Source organism: Cyprinodon tularosa, unplaced genomic scaffold (assembly GCF_016077235.1).
Source record: "Cyprinodon tularosa strain WSP-4 unplaced genomic scaffold, ASM1607723v1 ctg779, whole genome shotgun sequence".
NCBI lineage: Eukaryota > Metazoa > Chordata > Actinopteri > Cyprinodontiformes > Cyprinodontidae > Cyprinodon > Cyprinodon tularosa.
Window position 1 is genome coordinate 174,376 of NW_024039539.1, and position 18,207 is coordinate 192,582.

An 18,207-nucleotide genomic window follows, 5' to 3' on the forward strand; every position below is an offset into this window, starting at 1 on the left:
TTTTAAGGCAATAGAAATGCTCTCACATTGCAATGATCTTCACTGTGACACAAAGATCATGAAAAGTGCAGACCTGAAGGGCCAATATGTGGCATTTATGCAGGTGAACATTTTACAAGGGCTTTGTTCGAACTATGCAATGTCCAGTTTATATTGATTATTATTTATATTTATTCTATTATACATTTAGAAATGATGGTTCTTTACAAGAGGAAACACAGTACTGAAAAAGCTTTTAGCTGCAGAAACTGAGACTAATACAAATAAATGAATAATTCAAAAGATAATAAGGAACCGTAATCACACCTCAGACTAAGCATCAAATGGAAACTGATATCCTAATACAAAAATTAAAAGAATGAAGAAAGAACAAAACCTTTTTCTCAGTTGGCGATTTTTACTCTTTCTACAACCCAAACCTTTTATAATATAAACATCCATCTTCTACACCTTCTTGTCTAACAGGGTCATGGCAGACTGGTGCCCATCTCCTGCAGTCTTTGGACAAAAGGCGGAGTACCATAGAAGTCATGATTTTGGATTGTTGGGGAAGCTGGAGTACCCAGCGAGAACCCAAGCATGCACAAAGAGAACATGGAAACTCCATGCAGAGATCAGAGGTGTCAAGTGACTAAGTATAAATACTGTTCTTAAGTAGCCTTTTATTGTATCTGTATTTTACTTGAGGATTTGTTTTTTGAGCACTTTTGACTTGTATTTGCTAAAATTGAACACAAATATATGTACCTTCTTCTTTTACCTTTCAAGAACCTAGCTTGTTGCTTCTTTACATATTGATAAGAACATATCAATGAGAGCGCAAAGAGCATCTGTCCAGTTGGAACAGAGTTTGCTTTTAGAAAAGCACTGATAGCAACATGGATGAAAACAAGAAGCTGAGAAACAGAAGAAGATGGATCAGATTCTGAGACGCAAGACATTTGTCATCCATTCCCCTTTTTTAGATTTTATATTTATACGTTGATTATTTTTTAAGATATATTTAAAAGTTAATCCAATTTGCAACTTTAATGCTGTGAATAACAGAGCTCAGAAAACATCCCTCTGCTCACGCAGAATTACCGACACTCATTTGCTCCAACACAGTAAGCAATAAAGGAACATTTAATGATATTCTGCTTAGAACTGCTTTATAATAGAGTTTTTAAAAGTTATTTGGTATCATTTAAGGAAAAAACTTAATTTATGTTGGTACTTTCACTTAAGTAAAGCAGTTCAGTCAGTACTTTTAATTTGATCAGCCTTTTTTCACACATGTATCTGTACTTTTGACCCCCATATTTTCCAGACACTCCAGTTAAAGAAAACAGGAGAGGTCTCAGTCTAACCTGTGCTTCAGTCCACATGGGCTCAGTCTGACTAAGAGATAGCAAGGAGCATGAGCATCAAAACAATAAACTTGCTAGGGGTGCAAGTTTTTAGCCTAACTGTAGTACAGATGCAACCCTTTTAGTGCTAACCTAGGTGACTACCCATAAGGCAAATATCAAAAACCGCCACTAAATTTAAAACAGGTCACATATTTATAGAGTGAAGTTTCTTCTATTACCCTTGCAAGCAAAGAACATCTTTTATAAATAGAAATTTGAAAAAAATGAAACTTTAAAAACAGCATTCAAATTGCCTTTTACAGATCCCAAAGATGAAGATGCATTTCTATTGGTCTGCATGGATGTTATGAATAACAATGCGTTGAGCATCAAGAGCGAGAATTTGTATTGGGCTGGAAGGGAAGAGAATGTGATCTGTTCAAATGCATTTTGAAAAGAATTAATTTTTTAATATTCAATCAGAGAAACAAATGTAAAAAATATATTTAAAAAATAAAAAAATACAATTGAAAATATAACATCTTATAGAAAGAAAGAAAGTACAAACATTTAAATTTGAAAAAGAAATTACAATGGAAAAGACTAAACTAAAAAAAACTATGAAAACAGCTAAGTTACTTTCAAAACCTGTTTCTAATGAAAAAAGTTTATCCAAGGATTTTTTTTTTTTTTAGTATTATTTCAGATGAACAAATGTGTTGTATTTCTTTTCAAATTTGCTTTTACAAAATGTATTCTGCCTGCAACAATAACGGAAAAAAACAAATCACTCCATACAGATTTAGTGATAAATTCCAATGTAATAAATCGTGCTTGATCATTCATATGGTGTTTATAATAAAATGTAAATGAGAAAACATGGTTTTTGATTAATATAAACATCATAAATGCGTTTTAAAGATCTATAATCATCAGGCTGATTTTTCCAGCATGGTGAAATTATAATAACGGATCACTAATCTAATGAGTGATGTCTAGAAGGCACAAGTTCTGCCCTCTTGTAAGCAAGAACAGTCCACTTCTATTGTCTAAGATGACAATGTGTGTTGAGATGAATTTCAGATTCTCCAGGTTCTTGTTGAAAAATGGCAATGAGTACCACAGTCTATCTGGACAAGCTTACAGTGGGGCATCACTGTGCATGCAGTACAGCTCTTTAGATATTGTATGTGCACAGAAAACAGTCCAGTGTGAACAATCTGTTGTGTTGCTACAAAGATCTCAGAAAGGTGTGTCCATCTGGCTCCCCTTTGCAGCGGGTGACACCACCCCATAGCTCCTCTCCTGCCACCTCAGCCACTGCATGCTGACCTCTTTCTGCACCTATAAAATGACAATAAACAACAATAAACATACATGGCAGGCATAAATAAGGCCAAGACATTCATTGATCTAATTTAACATTTACAAGGCCAAAAGTAAAGAATCAATAAAAAGGAAAAACCTTGATAATAAGAAACAAATCCCAATCAGTCAACGTATAAGCAACATTACGACTTTATTACAAGAACAGCATTTAAAGTTTCCTTCTTTAAATAATAACAATTAAAAAACACTACCATATATTGCCAGTTGGTACAAACAGAAAATTTTTTTTTACCTGACAAAAAGTTCCAAACAGGAATTTGTCTTTTTATAGTGATAAGTGACTGAGATGACAACAGGACATTGACAGGAGATCGATGTCATGAAATGACAACTAAGCGGCACAGAAGAAACAGTGTGGAGAGCAAAGGGCTGTAAACAGTTTATCAGCAGAGGAAACATCAATAAAGAAATGACTTTAAAAAAAAGAAGAGAAAAAAAAGATGAAATAAACAATTCTTTTCTTTAAGATTTTTTTTGTAATTTTCTGTTTCTGCTTTCCTCCTAGGACAGTGTAGGTATACATCAGTGTTGTCTAGTTTTTTTCATCTGTGGAAGTCATGTAAAATAACTTCCCATTAGGGAATGCAGGGACAATAAATTACCAATGACTATAAACAGTTTTGCAGAAAAAATAAGGGGTAAGAAAATGTGCCTTTTTACTGTGGTTTTCATCTTTAATGCATCCTGTACAAAAAAAAAGTCCTGCAGATGTAATGGTATTAAACTAAGTTAAAGACAACACTCTACAAAGGTGCTATGCACATTTAGCTGCTGCAGCATCCATTGTCTGAACTGCATAAACAAAAACATGTATTATTTTACTGAATCTTGTCTTTAAGATGTTAAATAACTTTTAAAATAAAAATAAATCCTGTAGAAAAACTAACTGTGGACAAACTCACTGGTTTAATTTGTGTCATAGAGGTTCTGGGAATCCTATTTTGACAGCTAGACCAATGTAACAATTAAACTCTCACAATTAAAATGAACTATATGAGTGAAAAAACAAAACATGGAAGCAGTAGTCTACTTCTATTCACTGCTCTAAAATTTTCCACGCCTGTAAAGATTATTTTTTCATTGTTATCTGCTCACAGATTGCTGATTCTATGTAATTTAAGAAGAATGTTAAAAAAGACAACAAAGCACCCTGAAGTAACATTACTGGTAAGAAGTGAAACAGAAATGAGAACATCTATCAGAATATGCCTATTAGTTGTGGCTTTCACACTTTAACATTTTTTCACACTCACTTATTCAGGGCTGGTGAATGCTGAAGTTGGTCCATTATGTCTTCATCTTTCCTTCTCAGAAAAAAATTCCCCCATCTTTTGCTTTCTTTGGATAAATCTATGTCAATCATGACTTCATGATTTAAATGCACAGATTTTGCAACTAATTGTGGCTTCCCTGGTTGAGATATGCATTTTCACTTCTTTTACTTTTGCTTTTTTTTAACCATATTTATCAACTATGAACATGAAAATGAATTCTATTTGCAATCTAGAAAAAATAATAATTTCCTAAAGCAAAACTTAACTTTAAATTATGGCTTTACCAGTCAGGCGATGTCTAAATCGAAAGAAATAATCCAAGTCAATATTCAGTCTGATGTATCATCCCCAAGGTCCTGCTAAAGAATGACTTGGACCTTAAATTAATTTACATGGACAGATAAAGACAGACAGGTGATGCTCTGAGAGTGATGGGAGATTGGCGCTGCATTAATTATCATAATTATTCAAACCTCTCAGGCCTTCACTTACGTAACAAGGCAGAAAGAAGAGGCCAATTGTTTTTGCACTTTAAGACTCTGCAGCTTTTTACTCTGCACCCCTCTCAGGTCTTCAATATTGCTAAACAGATTTCTTATGCAGCAGAGATCTATAAATCTTCAGGGAGTTATTCAAAGCTAATATGTGACTGTGTAGAGTGGTTTGTACTGACCTCTTGATTGAGAAAGCAATAGAGGACTGCAACAAGGAGCCCCTGTAAAAGAGATGAGTCGTATAATTAAAAATTACATTCCCATGTCTTTAGTGAGATTGCTTTTCTAGATGATGGCAACATTTGCTGCACCTAGCCTCATTTCCTTACAAAGCACAGCCACCATTATGGACACTATCCTTTTAAAGAAAGAGATCCCACACAGGTGTGCAAAACGTTTAAATTGTCGTAAGGTTTTGATACCCAAACATTCTACAAAGGAATTCCCTCTTTAGTCTCCATGACACAATACTATGCATTTAAAAAATAGGAATAACAAAATCAAATATACAGCACATAAACTGTATCAGACTAGAAAACATCCCCTAAGATCTAACAGAAGACCTGTAAGTGAAACCAAGAGCAGATAGTAAGAAGGGAGGGCTCACATTAAGGGGTGATGAGTTATTGGAATAAGGAGGAAAGACAACGAAGATAGAAAACAGAAGGATGTGATAAGATGTGTTGAAAACGGACTGACTTATCACTGCTGGGGAGGTGATTAGTGATCTTGACCGTGGTAAAACAGATAGATGAAATTCACCTCAGCAGAGTTGGAACCTGAACTGAGGAGCTGAGAGAAGGTGATTTGTAGTTAAATAAATAAATATAAAAATCCTGTATTTATATAGTGCTTTATCAAGTTTAAGAAAAAGCACTTTGCTCTACATTCAGTTACTACAATGTAGTGCTTCCTGCTTATTTAATTATTTAGCAAGATTTGAAATGTGATCTTTTTTTTTTTTTACTTTGGGTCATATTCATCAACCATAAAGGCTTAAAATACAAATTAATTCTATGTGTGTGGTATCTATCTAATTTATTAGTTTTATTCTCTATAAATCAGAGACAGAATCAATTAGTCCTTTTCAAAATATAATTTTTATGTACTTGCACATGGTAAGACATGAAGTCACTACATGAAGTCCCTATGTAGTGAAGAACCAATGAAAAACTTAAATGTGGGTTTGCAAGATGTATATTTGGTTATGACCCATATGGGTCCATCGTTAGGCCAAAAGATGACCTATATCACACAAATAAGAGTATTTAACAATCTGGAGTCACATTTTTCAACCATTTAACAGCTATGCCCCACATCCAAGTGTTGTCTGGGAAATAAAAAGGGAACAAAATAAGTATGGTGAGAATAAGAGGCAACACACTGGTAGGAAACAGGAATTTTAAGATAAATCAATCCGCTTAGGGTGATAAGTTCACATTTGCACCTGAAAGGATCCCAGGCAGAGCTCGATATAGAAGCGCAGGCTGTTTAAGTAGTCAGGCAGAAAACTGAAGAACATGTAGTGGGTTCCAAACAGAGGGATGAGGAGGAGGGTGGACCTTGCCAGGCGCCTGTTGCAAAAAAAGGAAATCAAATCCGGATACCAGAGGTGAAACTTCCTGTGGGAGACAGCAGCTGTCTTATCTGAATGCTGCTGATAGCCTAATGCAAGCTGGCAAATGGATAATGGGATGTCAGGTGTGAGGATTCCTCTGTTTGTGAATGTGTTTGTGTCACAGGTATAGACTGTAGCTGATGCAGTTAAGTCGAGCATCTTCTGACATGCCTTAATACGTCTTCCATGAGGTCCAGAATACATGATGTGCCGGAGCACTCTCACTCTATTAAGTGAGACTATTTCAATTAGAAATTCTGTTAAGGTTCTAGGTAAGAGGAAATGTAGACGTGGTCAGACTGAAGTAGATTGTTGCTCAGCATGAAAGGTACATGCATTATTCAGTACACACTGTGGATTTATCAACAGCTTTCGCAAAAACAGCATCTTTCAACATTCTCTCTAAAAAGTATTTGAAGAACTATAAATCTTTACTCTGACAAAGTGCAAGAGTTTACCACAAATAAGTCACAGAGGCAAGAGTTTGAAAGACGGAGAGTTTGTTTGAGAGAGATGGATCTAAATTTAATAAAAAAACAAAACAAAAACTCAGACCTCAAGGTTATTTCTTTGTTTTGTTGAAATATTTCCCAGAGCTTTAAATGATCCCTGGGTTTAAAATACACATATAATCGCCATACCAGATCTGAAAGTGTTAATCACAGCTTTACTTCACCGTCCTTGCATTACTTTACCTGTACTGAGAGGAGTTATTGAACTGAATCAGCCGAGGATTGAGCTTCTGTATGATGATTCTGATGATGTTTACGAACAGCACAAAATTGACCTGTTGATAGCAAACAAAACCATTTCTCTTTATGTATGTTCTCAAAAGCATGAAATAGAAAACATTCATACCAACATGATTATTAAATACCGAGGCAAGCAGCGATCAGCCAACTGTGTAATTGACTTGGACTGGTGTTGGAGAGATTTTGTATGCTGCTTCAATAATGCAAAGACTTTCTTTTCCTGAAACATTTTCCCTGAAATTTCTCTAAAACGAAGGTTAGAAAAAATTATTTTCACCAAGAAGTGTGTGAATTGAGTCCTGGACAAGCTTCCCACTCTGTTTCCCTCACGCATCACTTACTTCACACTCCCTATGATGCTGAACAGTCAAATACAAACCCGCTACATTGGTAACACAGATACTGAAAAAAAACAAAACAAAATATTGTAAATAACATGGGAGCTTGACACTGTTCTAATGGAAAAATCTGTTTCACAGCTACATTTTGTTTTATTCTTTTGCATAATGGAAACATTTACCACTATGGAGACAAGAATTGGTCCCTTAATAATCCACCAATATGGTGACTCCTTGGTGTTGTCCCAACATCTGTAGAGAAAGACATTTGAAAAGGTGTATCTCAGTCATTCTGAGTTTAACTTTCTGCATCATGTAAGCTGAGCTTAAGAAAAACTAACAAACTGTGTTAAGTCAAGTGTCTAAACCAAATAATACAAATGAATTTTATTGTTGAATGCAAAAGTTCTAAAATGTTATACAAACTCTGTGTCCTCAAAGTACACCCTGGAACCAATCCACATAAGTATGAAAAAAACCGGCACACCTGTAGAGAGGCAGGAAACCAAAATTAATGTCAATGAGATGTAATCAAGACACACTGAGATGCAAAATCTTAATTAGGCTCCTGTTAGTATATGAATCTGAATGTTCTTATATATGTTTACTGATCTGGGCAACAGTAAAAATAGTATTACATTCTCAGGAACAGCTTTGTTCAATTTTTTAACACTTTGTAGAAAACCCTGCTGAGGTCAGCAACCTCAAAGAGAATTTAAACGTAGCCATCGCAGGTTAAAAAAAAAAAAGTTGTAACAGATGTAGAAAAGTAGGGAAAGCTCCATAGCATGCAAGCTATAGCAACATCGTCATAACTCACAGCAAGTTAATGTTTCTGTGACTTGTATCTGAGCTCAGCCTACATTTCTTACCCACCATGACTAGCTGCAGTAAATAAATCCTTAACTAATGCCAATAATATCCAACTTTAGAATAGAATTTAAAATCCTCCTTCTCACATATAAAGCCTTAACTGGCCATGTTCCATCTTATATCAGAGATATGATTGTTTCCATTGTGTTCCTAACAGAGCACTCTAAATTTGTAGGTTTACTAATGGTTCCTAGAATATCTAAAAGTAGAATGGGAGGCAGATCTTTTAGTTATCAGGCTCCTCTCCTGTGACATCCTGTCTACTTTTAAGGGTAGGCTTAAAACTTTCCTTTTTGGTAAAGCTTATAGTTAGAGTGGCACAGGTTATCTTCAGCTATCTCCATAGTTATGCTGCTATAGGCTTACACTATCAGGATCTTCGTTTATTAGTTCATTTCAATCACCTGCCTAGCTCCGCCCATCACTGCTTATCTTATCCACCTGTTCTAGTCTTTTTTTAACCTGCTTGCTCCCAGTTATCAGTGCCAGATTATTCAAGCCTTTGGTGAAAGTTCATTAGCACCCCTGTTGTTGTTTTGATTGCCTGATCCTGACCAGTTCTACATTTGGACCCTTGAAACTCTAAAATCAGGTTAGTGACTCACACACTTGCAATCGCCCTCCGTCACTGACCTGAGTTTTCCCTCTACATAGATTGCGGCCTTTGACGCCTTTGTTGCTGAATTTCTGTGAATCACACTGATCTGTCTGCATTGAATTATGTGTTCTCAGTTCTTAGCCTTGCTATTGACTGCTGGAGGACATAGGGACCCTTTTTCATCATTCTGCTTCATTCTCTCTCTATTCTCCCACTCTGCAAAATTTGTTAGTTAAACCACTAACATTATGCTCTCTCTGCTTTTTTTCATCACAGTAGCTTCATCTGTTCTGTTCCTGTTTGGCTGTGAGAAATATCAGCTGTCTTGCTGCCATTAACGCCTTTGTTTATAGATGTTGGAGCTTGGCCTTTTTTTCAGTGTAGTCCTGTTTCTCTGACACTGACTAACTGGACGTGCTCTCTTTGATCCTCTGACAATGGAGCTGGCTCGGAGCTCGTCTGCCTGGCTGTGTCTTCCCTGGATGGGGCCGCCTGTGGAGCTGGTTGACTAGTTCCTTTTGTATCTCTGCTTATTTCTGTATGTCTGCTTCTGTCTCCTTGAACCCCATTTAGCCTCTGCATATGGCCGCTCACACTGAGTCTGGTTCTGCTGGAGGTTTTTTTCCCGTTAAAAGGGAGTTTACCTCTCCACTGTCACTACAAGCATGCTTAGTGTGAGGGATTGCCTTTGAATCAATGAGTCGATGCAATTAGCTGGTTTTCCTTAGATAGAAAACTTTGAATCAATTTGACTGTATGATCTAGTTGAATTGTAAAGTGCCTTGAAATGACATTTGTTGTGGAAGTCACTTCCTGTTTGGATTAACTGAGTGTGCAACTGAGTGTGCAGCTGTTCAGAGGATCTCCATCTGAAGTTAAGTTATTTTCTCTGTGATATCTCTGTAGCTAAGTAACTCTAACTGACTACTTTAAAACATAGCACCTTCTGCTGCACTTTTCTACTGAGCACTTGTCAGTTTCACACGGTTTTATTTCTGATAGCAAGAAGTAGCTAGCCTAGGCTAGCGCTAGCTTAGCATTGCTATGGCTTCTCTCTCTCCCTCCCTTGACTCTTTTCCAACTCTTCCTTCTTCCTCTCCTCTCTCCTGCTCTCTGTGTCAGATGTTCAGTTATTCCTCTGCCTCCTTTAGTGATAATGGGATGTGTAATAAGTGTAGTATTTTTGTAGCTTTGGAGGCGAGGGTGTCAGAGTTAGAATCCAGGCTTCAGGCTGTTGAAGTAGGCCCCCCACGTAGCTGTCCTCCAAAAGTGCCTGAGCAGCCAGGCGATTGGGTAACTGTACGCAGAAAGCGTAGTCGTGGATCTCTGCCCACTGGTCACCACCAGCCCGTTCACGTTTCTAACCGGTTTTCCCCACTCAGTGACACACCCACTGAGAAGCCCACTCTGGTGATTGGCAGCTCCATAGTCAGAAACGTGGCATTAGAGACACCAGGGACCATAGTCAAATGTTTGCCGGGGGCCAGAACGGGCGACATCAAATCCTACCTGAAACTACTGGCTAAGGATAAGGTTAAATACAGTAAGATTGTTATTCACGCTGGTGGTAATGACACCCGGTTACGCCGATCGGAGGTCACTAAAATTAGTGTTGCTTCGGTGTGTAAGTTTGCCAAAAAAATGTCGGACTCCGTAATTTTCTCTGGTCCCCTCCCTGATCTGACCAGTGATGACATGTTTAGCCGCATGTCGTCATTCAATCGCTGGTTGTCTAGGTGGTGCCCTGAAAACAACGTGGGCTACATTAATAATTGGCAATCCTTTTGGGGAAAGCCTGGTCTGATTCGGAGAGACGGCATCCATCCCACTTTGGATGGTGCAGCTCTTCTTTCTAGGAATCTGGCCACATTTATTAGTCCTCCAAAACCCTGACCACCCAGGGTGCAGACCAGGAAGCAGAGTTGTAGTTTAACACACATCTCTGCAGCTTCTCTACTGTTACCCACTCTTTACTCCATCCAGACAGTGTCTTGCCCACGACCAAAATCTAATAAATTAGCAAAGATTCCCAAAGGAGTAAATCATGATAATCTAATTAAAATCAAAATAACTCCAATTGGGGAAAAAGTTAAAACAATTAAATGCGGTCTGTTTAACATAAGATCGCTTTCCTCTAAAAGTCTACTAGTTAATGACTTGATTTGTGATAATCACATTGACTTGTTTTGCCTTACAGAAACTTGGCTGCAGCAAGAGGATTATGTGAGCATAAATGAGGCAACTCCTTCAAGCTATTTAAATTTTCACATCCCCAGAAGTTCTGGGCGAGGAGGAGGAGTAGCAACAATCTTCGAGTCTGACTTACTGATTACTCCCAAAACAATTAATTCCTACAACTCTTTTGAACATTTAACCCTTAATTTCCCTGATCCAAATTTCAAGGCAAGAAAACCTCTTCTTTTTGTAACTTTGTATCGTCCACCAGGTCCTTACTCTGAATTTTTAGATGAGTTTTCAGAGTTCCTTTCTGATTTGGTATTAAATACTGACAGGGTCATCATAGTGGGAGATTTTAACATCCATGCTGACATTGAAGGCGATAGCTTAAGAGCAGCCTTTAATGCTATCTTAGACACTATTGGCTTTGTTCAAAATGTGAATAGTCCCACGCATTCTCATCTTCATACTTTGGATCTTGTGCTGACATACGGCATAGAATGTGAAGAAATAACAGTATTTCCTCACAACCCTGTCCTCTCTGACCACTTTCTAATAACCTTCAGGATTACTTTAACAGAGTTCTCCTCCCCCAAAAGAAGGTTCAATTTTAGTAGATCTTTATCAGATAGTGCAGTTATAAATTTTAAAGAATCTGCTTCACTCTGCTCTGTGTCACTGAGCAGTGCTGCAGAGTGCAAAAGCTTAGCTTATTCCCCTTCACAGGTTGATGATTTTGTTGAGGGGGTTGCTAGTTCTCTGCGTATTGCCTTAGACAATGCAGCTCCTTTGAATATGAAAACCGTTAAAAATAGAAAGCTTGCTCCTTGGTTTAATGCAGAGCTGCGTACTTTGAAGCAAAATGCTAGGAAACTGGAGAGAAAATATCGCTCCACAGGCCTGCGAGAGTCCTTCCTAGTCTGGAAAAATGGTTTACTGCTGTATAAGAGGACCCTTTGTAAAGCAAGAGCAGCATACTTCTCCTCATTAATAGAGGAGAATAAGAATAATCCTAGATTTCTTTTTAATACAGTTGCCAAATTCACCCAGAGCCATAGCTCTGTTGAACCGTCCATTCCACCTGCTCTTAGCAGCAATGATTTTATGGGATTCTTTATAAATAAGATTGATCTTATTAAAAATAAGATCATAAGCACTCCTCTATCCGCGATTGTACCTGAGGTAGTCATGGAATCTGAACCGGGTTTAGACTGCTTTGATCCAGTTGAACTCTCTGAATTAGCAAAATTATTGTCTTCATCTAAGCCTTCAACTTGTATGTTAGATCCAGTTCCAACCAGGTTATTTAAGGAGGTATTCCCTTTGATCTCCTCCTCCATTTTAGATGTGATTAATCTATCTCTGTTACAGGGATATGTACCTAAAGCTTTTAAGATTGCTGTAATTAAACCTCTGCTTAAGAAACCGTCTCTTGACCCAGATGACTTGGTCAATTATAGACCTACACTATATTGCCAAAAGTATTTGCTCACCTGCCTTGACTCACATATGAGCTTAAGTGACATCCCGTTCCTAATCCATAGGGTTCAATATGACGTCGGTCCACCCTTTGCAGCTAGAACAGCTTCAACTCTTCTGGGAAGGCTGTCCACAAGGTTTAGGAGTGTGTTTATGGGAATTTTTGACCATTCTTCCAGAAGCGCATTTGTGAGGTCGCACACTGATGTTGGACGAGAAGGCCTGGCTCTCAGTCTCCGCTCTAATTCATCCCAAAGGTGTTCTATCGGGTTGAGGTCAGGACTCTGTGCAGGCCAGTCAAGTTCATCCACACCAGACTCTGTCATCCATGTCTTTATGGACCTTGCTTTGTGCACTGGTGCACAGTCATGTTGGAAGAGGAAGGGGCCAGCTCCAAACTGTTCCCACAAAGTTGGGAGCATGGAATTGTCCAAAATGTCTTGGTATGCTGAAGCATTCAGAGTTCCTTTCACTGGAACTAAGGGGCCAAGCCCAGCTCCTGAAAAACAACCTCACACCATAATCCCCCCTCCACCAAACTTTACACTTGGCACAATGCAGTCAGACAAGTACCGTTCTCCTGGCAACCGCCAAACCCAGACCCGTCCATCAGATTGCCAGATGGAGAAGCGCGATTCGTCACTCCAGAGAACGCGTCTCCACTGCTCTAGAGTCCAGTGGCGGCGTGCTTTACACCACCGCATCCGACGCTTTGCATTGCACTTGGTGATGTATGGCTTGGATGCAGCTGCTCGACCATGGAAACCCATTCCATGAAGCTCTCTGCGCACTGTTCTTGAGCTAATCTGAAGGCCACATGAAGTTTGGAGGTCTGTAGTGATTGACTCTGCAGAAAGTTGGCGACCTCTTCGCACTATGCGCGTCAGCATCCGCTGACCCCGCTCCGTCAGTTTACGTGGCCTACCACTTCGTGGCTGAGTTGCTGTCGTTCCCAAACACTTCCATTTTCTTATAATACAGCTGACAGTTGACTGTGGAATATTTAGGAGCGAGGAAATTTCACGACTGGATTTGTTGCACAGGTGGCATCCTATCACAGTTCCACGCTGGAATTCACTGAGCTCCTGAGAGCGACCCATTCTTTCACAAATGTTTGTAAAAACAGTCTGCATGCCTAGGTGCTTGAATTTATACACCTGTGGCCATGGAAGTGATTGGAACACCTGATTCCAATAATTTGGATGGGTGAGCAAATACTTTTGGCAATATAGTGTATATCCAATCTTCCTTTCTTATCCAAAATTCTTGAGAAAGTAGTTGCCAAACAAGTTTGCGATCACTTCCACCATAATTAACTTTTTGAAGAGTTTCAGTCTGGCTTTAGAGCTCATCATAGCACTGAAACAGCTCTGGTGAAAGTCACTAATGATATTCTCATGGCCTCAGATAATGGACTTGTATCTGTGCTCGTCCTGTTGGATCTTAGTGCTGCATTTGATACAGTTGACCATAATATTCTTTTAGAAAGACTTGAATATTTTGTTGGAATTAAAGGAACAGCACTAGACTGGTTTAAATCTTATCTATCTGATCGAATTCAGTTTGTTCATGTTAATGATAGATCTTCAACACGCTCAAAGGTTACCTGTGGAGTACCACAGGGATCAGTGCTAGGACCAATTCTCTTTACTTTATACATGCTCCCAATTGGTAGAATTATTAGACAGCATGGGATTAATTTCCACTGTTATGCTGATGATACCCAGCTATATCTGTCTATAAATCCAGATGAAGCTAACCCATTACATAGATTACAGGCATGTCTTGAAGACATAAAAACCTGGATGACTCTTAACTTTCTGCTTCTGAATGCAGACAAAACAGAAGTTATAGTCTTTGGACCAGAGTCTCTGAAAAAGAAGCTGATTAGCCAGTCACTTCATTTGGATGGGATTAAACTGATTTCAGATAATAAAGTAAAAAATCTTGGTGTTATTTTTGATCAGGACCTGTCATTTAAATCCCATATCAAAGAGGTTTCTAGAATTTCCTTCTTTCATCTGAGGAACATTGCAAAAATTAGAAATATCCTGTCCAGGGGTGATGCTGAGAAACTAGTCCATGCATTTGTTACTTCAAGGCTGGACTATTGTAATTCTTTACTATCAGGAAGTCCACAAACTGTAGTTAAAAGCCTTCAGCTGATCCAAAATGCTGCAGCCAGAGTTCTAATGAAAATGAAAAAGAGAGATCATATCTCTCCTATCCTGGCTTCTCTTCATTGGCTTCCTGTTAAATCAAGAATAGAATTTAAAATCCTCCTTCTCACATATAAAGCCTTAAATGGCCAAGCTCCATCTTATATCAGAGATCTGATTGTTCCTTATGTTCCTAACAGAGCACTTCGCTCTCAATCTGCAGGTTTACTAGTGGTTCCTAGAATTTCTAAAAGTAGAATGGGAGGCAGATCTTTTAGTTATCAGGCTCCTCTCCTGTGGAACCAACTACCAGTTTTAGTCCGTGAGGCAGACACCCTGTCTACTTTTAAGGCTAGGCTTAAAACTTTCATTTTTGATAAAGCTTATAGTTAGGGTGGCTCAGGTTATCCTGAGCTATCTCTATAGTTATGCTGCTATAGGCTTAGACTTTTGGAGGACATAGGGACCCCCATTTCATCATTCTGCTTCATTCTCTCTCTGTTCTCCTATTCTGCAGAATCTGTTAGTTCAATCTCTAACCTTCTGCTCTCTCTGCTTTTCCTCAGAGTAGCTTTGCCTCGTCTGTTCCTGTTTGGCTGTGACGTCATCCTGGAAAAAAACATCAGCTGTGCTGCTTCTATCAACACCCTTGTTAATAGATGTTGGAGATCGGCCTGTTTTCCAGTGTGGTCCTGTTTCTCTGACCGTGACTGAGTGGATGTGCTCTCTTCGTCCTCTGGCATGGGAGCTGCCTTGGAGCTCGTCTGCCTGGCTGTGTGTTTCCTGGACGGGGCCGCCTTTTACAGCTGCTTTTTGTATCTCTGCTTCTGTCTCCTTGAACCCCAGTCGGCCTCGGCAGATGGCCGCTCACACTGAGCCTGGTTCTGCTGGAGGTTTCTTCCTGTTAAAAGGGAGTTTTTCCTCTCCACTGTCGCTACAAGCATGCTTAGTGTGGGGGATTGTATTTGAGTCAATGAGTCAATGCAATCAGCTGGTTTTCCTTAGATAGAAAACTTTGTATCAATTTGACTGTATGATCTGGTTGAACTGTAAAGTGCCTTGAGATGACATGTGTTGTGAATTTGGCGCTATATAAATAAACTGAATTGAATTGAATTGAATTGAATTGAATTGTGAATTGTTGCTATATAACTAAATAATTCTATTCTATAATTGAACTTCCTCTCCAGTCTAACATGATAAAAAGGAAATTGTGTCTCCTAATGTACCATTAATGAACTGTTACATTAACAGCCTTAGCAGTTGGACTGGTGTGATTAGTTTTAGTAGAAGGCCTGTTTGTTCAGTTTGGTAACCACATAGAAGTATTTGGTAGAGGCACAGTTTTTTTCATTCATTACTGTTTGTGAATTATCATGAGAAATGTGTTTAAGGCAGGGTAGCTGGACACAGTTGAACTGAAACAGTTTCTGTTGGTAAATGAAATGTAGGATGAAACCTTGATGGATGGCCTGTAATGTCACATTATATTTAGACTTCAAAAGTAAATCATAGAAACCATACTACTGAGGGTTGCAAGAAAAATATAGGTATCAGTTTTGGAGCGGCTTTGGTAAATTAGCCTTAATAATGAGTCTGATCAATACAGACAGACGATTCAGACATTGCCTGGATGAGACATGCTTGTGTACAAAACCACAATAAAAAGGTATAAAAGGCAAAGTTTTTGTTTGAACGTGAAGTAATTTGCATGCATGCATATATCTGCCGAAGTCTACATGGTAAGCAGAAAACTTGACATTTATAGCTTCTCACTCACAGAGACAAAAATAGTTTTTGTTGTTTTTGCTTCTTAGACGAAGTGTGGTGGGCTTCTTACCCCATCCCAGCAGACTTAGACCCCAAAGACAGCGGCGGCTGTGGTTGAAGGAGGAGAGCAGCAGGGAATTGAGATAGAGCGCCTCCACCAGGAGCCAAAAGAAATTAGTCATCATAGAGTAGTGGCAGAAAACCACAGAAGCCTTGCAGGCAAACTGGACAGAAACAAAGACTTATTACTTATACAGTAAAATCTGGCCCGAACACTCCACTTGAGAGAGTATCTTACTGTAGAGAGGGTGCAGTGGTTGGTATCATAACTAGGTAATAGATTGGCATCCTTTATAAACACGGCCACAGATTTCAGCATGAAAGAGAGGAAGAGCTGGATGTGAATGAAGTTCCTGGCACATCTTAGCCTCCTGTTGAAAAATATGCAAACAAACACACTGTGCTTAAGGCTATAATGTAATATATTTATGAAACACACACAAACGGAAATGTCTTCAAATTCTTTCAGCTCTTAGTTTTCAAATGTACTAATTTAAATACATTTATATTTATTTAATCAAATGTATTCTAAATTATTCTTTACATTCTTTTTATTCTTCACTGTGCCAATTATGCTTTGGTATTCTTATAATATTTTTGGAAGCTTAAAGTGAGACCATCAGAGTTGATGGTATTGTGTTCATTTACTGATGTAATCCCTTAAAGAAAGAAACATTTTTGGTAGTTTTTTATTATTACAACTGAACAATTACACACACACACAGACACACACACATACAAAAACCAAATCCAAACCTGCTTCTAAGGGGGTTAAAAGTGAGAAAAAAAGCACAATTGTTGGCCAGATTTTCATTCTCATTTATCTTTTTGTTGCTGAAACTATTAAAACATGAATAATAGCAGCAGTTTTGGAAATTCAGTCATTAATTAGACCAAAAACAATAAGAGGGGAAAAAAAAGGTTAAAAAAATGAATAATCCATATTGTAAATGTGAAGGAAATCATGATCCTATATTTTCTAACTTTATATAAGATAAATTATGATAAATGAAGAGAGTCAGTTCAGAACATAGTTAGAAAAATGTAGCTGGTGAACAAAGAAAACAAATCAATTAATTCTAAGCTGAAGAACTGAGCTTAGAATTAATCTCTGTTAAGGAGAGTCTGGTACAATACTGGTTCTCACTATGTGGAACTCAGCAGCTGTTTTCAGTAACTCTTTGTTAAACAAATATGTTGATTTGGAAATATTTTCAAGTTCATTTTACACTCATCTGATGGCATCATACTGGAATTAGAAGCATAGACCTAGGGAAAAAATTGCAAGTATGTAAATTGTATGTAACATATTTAATGCATTGCCATATGACAAATTGTGACTATGTCAGGGAAACCCCTGCTTTCCCCCTCAGCTGAAGCCCATGTGTTTGAAAACACACAATAAAAACCTTCTCAAACCATCCTTGCTCCTCACATTCCTTTTGTAAAAGAAGTTTGTTTAAGCTTAGAATCTGCATAAATTTCCCAACATCATTCTGTATAAAGCTGTTGGAACAAAAACAAAGCCATCATTTAGGATCATAGGAGACACACCCTTCCTGAGCTGAGCAGCTCCTTTAGTAACAGACTTATTCACTCCGTGTGTAAAAAGGAGCGCTACTGCAGGTCATTTATCCCTGCTGCCATCAGACTTCACAATGCCACTGGTCTATAACCTTGTGTAATAACACTGCAATAACTTAAATACTATTTATCTATTAAACAAACCAGAAACCGCATTTTACCTGCCAACACTTTCATGTGCACAAGATACTGTATATATATATGTCCCCTTAAATCTCTCCTTTATTTTTTTACCATCCACTGTATATATCTGGATGTACTTCATGCACTTTTTCCTCCTATGTGCACCTTCTGTTGTTTGTAAGAGCCG

At 38.2% G+C, this 18,207-nt stretch overlaps 1 protein-coding gene across 2 annotated transcripts in view; it reads right to left on the reverse strand.

The window, feature by feature from the left end:
- Positions 1 to 2,227: 2,227 nt before the first annotated feature.
- The window catches only part of ghrhrl (growth hormone releasing hormone receptor, like), a 38,908-nt gene continuing 22,928 nt past the window's right edge, over positions 2,228 to 18,207 (reverse strand). Inside the window, exons 6-13 of one of the 2 annotated variants that reach the window (XM_038270797.1) lie at positions 16,552 to 16,684; positions 16,324 to 16,477; positions 7,623 to 7,683; positions 7,379 to 7,448; positions 6,802 to 6,893; positions 5,936 to 6,062; positions 4,668 to 4,709; positions 2,228 to 2,675 (exon numbers count right to left, since the gene is read on the reverse strand). In XM_038270797.1, coding sequence (XP_038126725.1) covers positions 2,574 to 2,675; positions 4,668 to 4,709; positions 5,936 to 6,062; positions 6,802 to 6,893; positions 7,379 to 7,448; positions 7,623 to 7,683; positions 16,324 to 16,477; positions 16,552 to 16,684 — 781 coding nt within the window. In that variant the 3' untranslated portion in view covers positions 2,228 to 2,573. Of the gene's footprint in view, positions 2,676 to 4,667; positions 4,710 to 5,935; positions 6,063 to 6,801; positions 6,894 to 6,983; positions 7,449 to 7,622; positions 7,684 to 16,323; positions 16,478 to 16,551; positions 16,685 to 18,207 lie in introns of those variants that run through there. The other variant, XR_005279444.1, reaches the window with a different exon arrangement.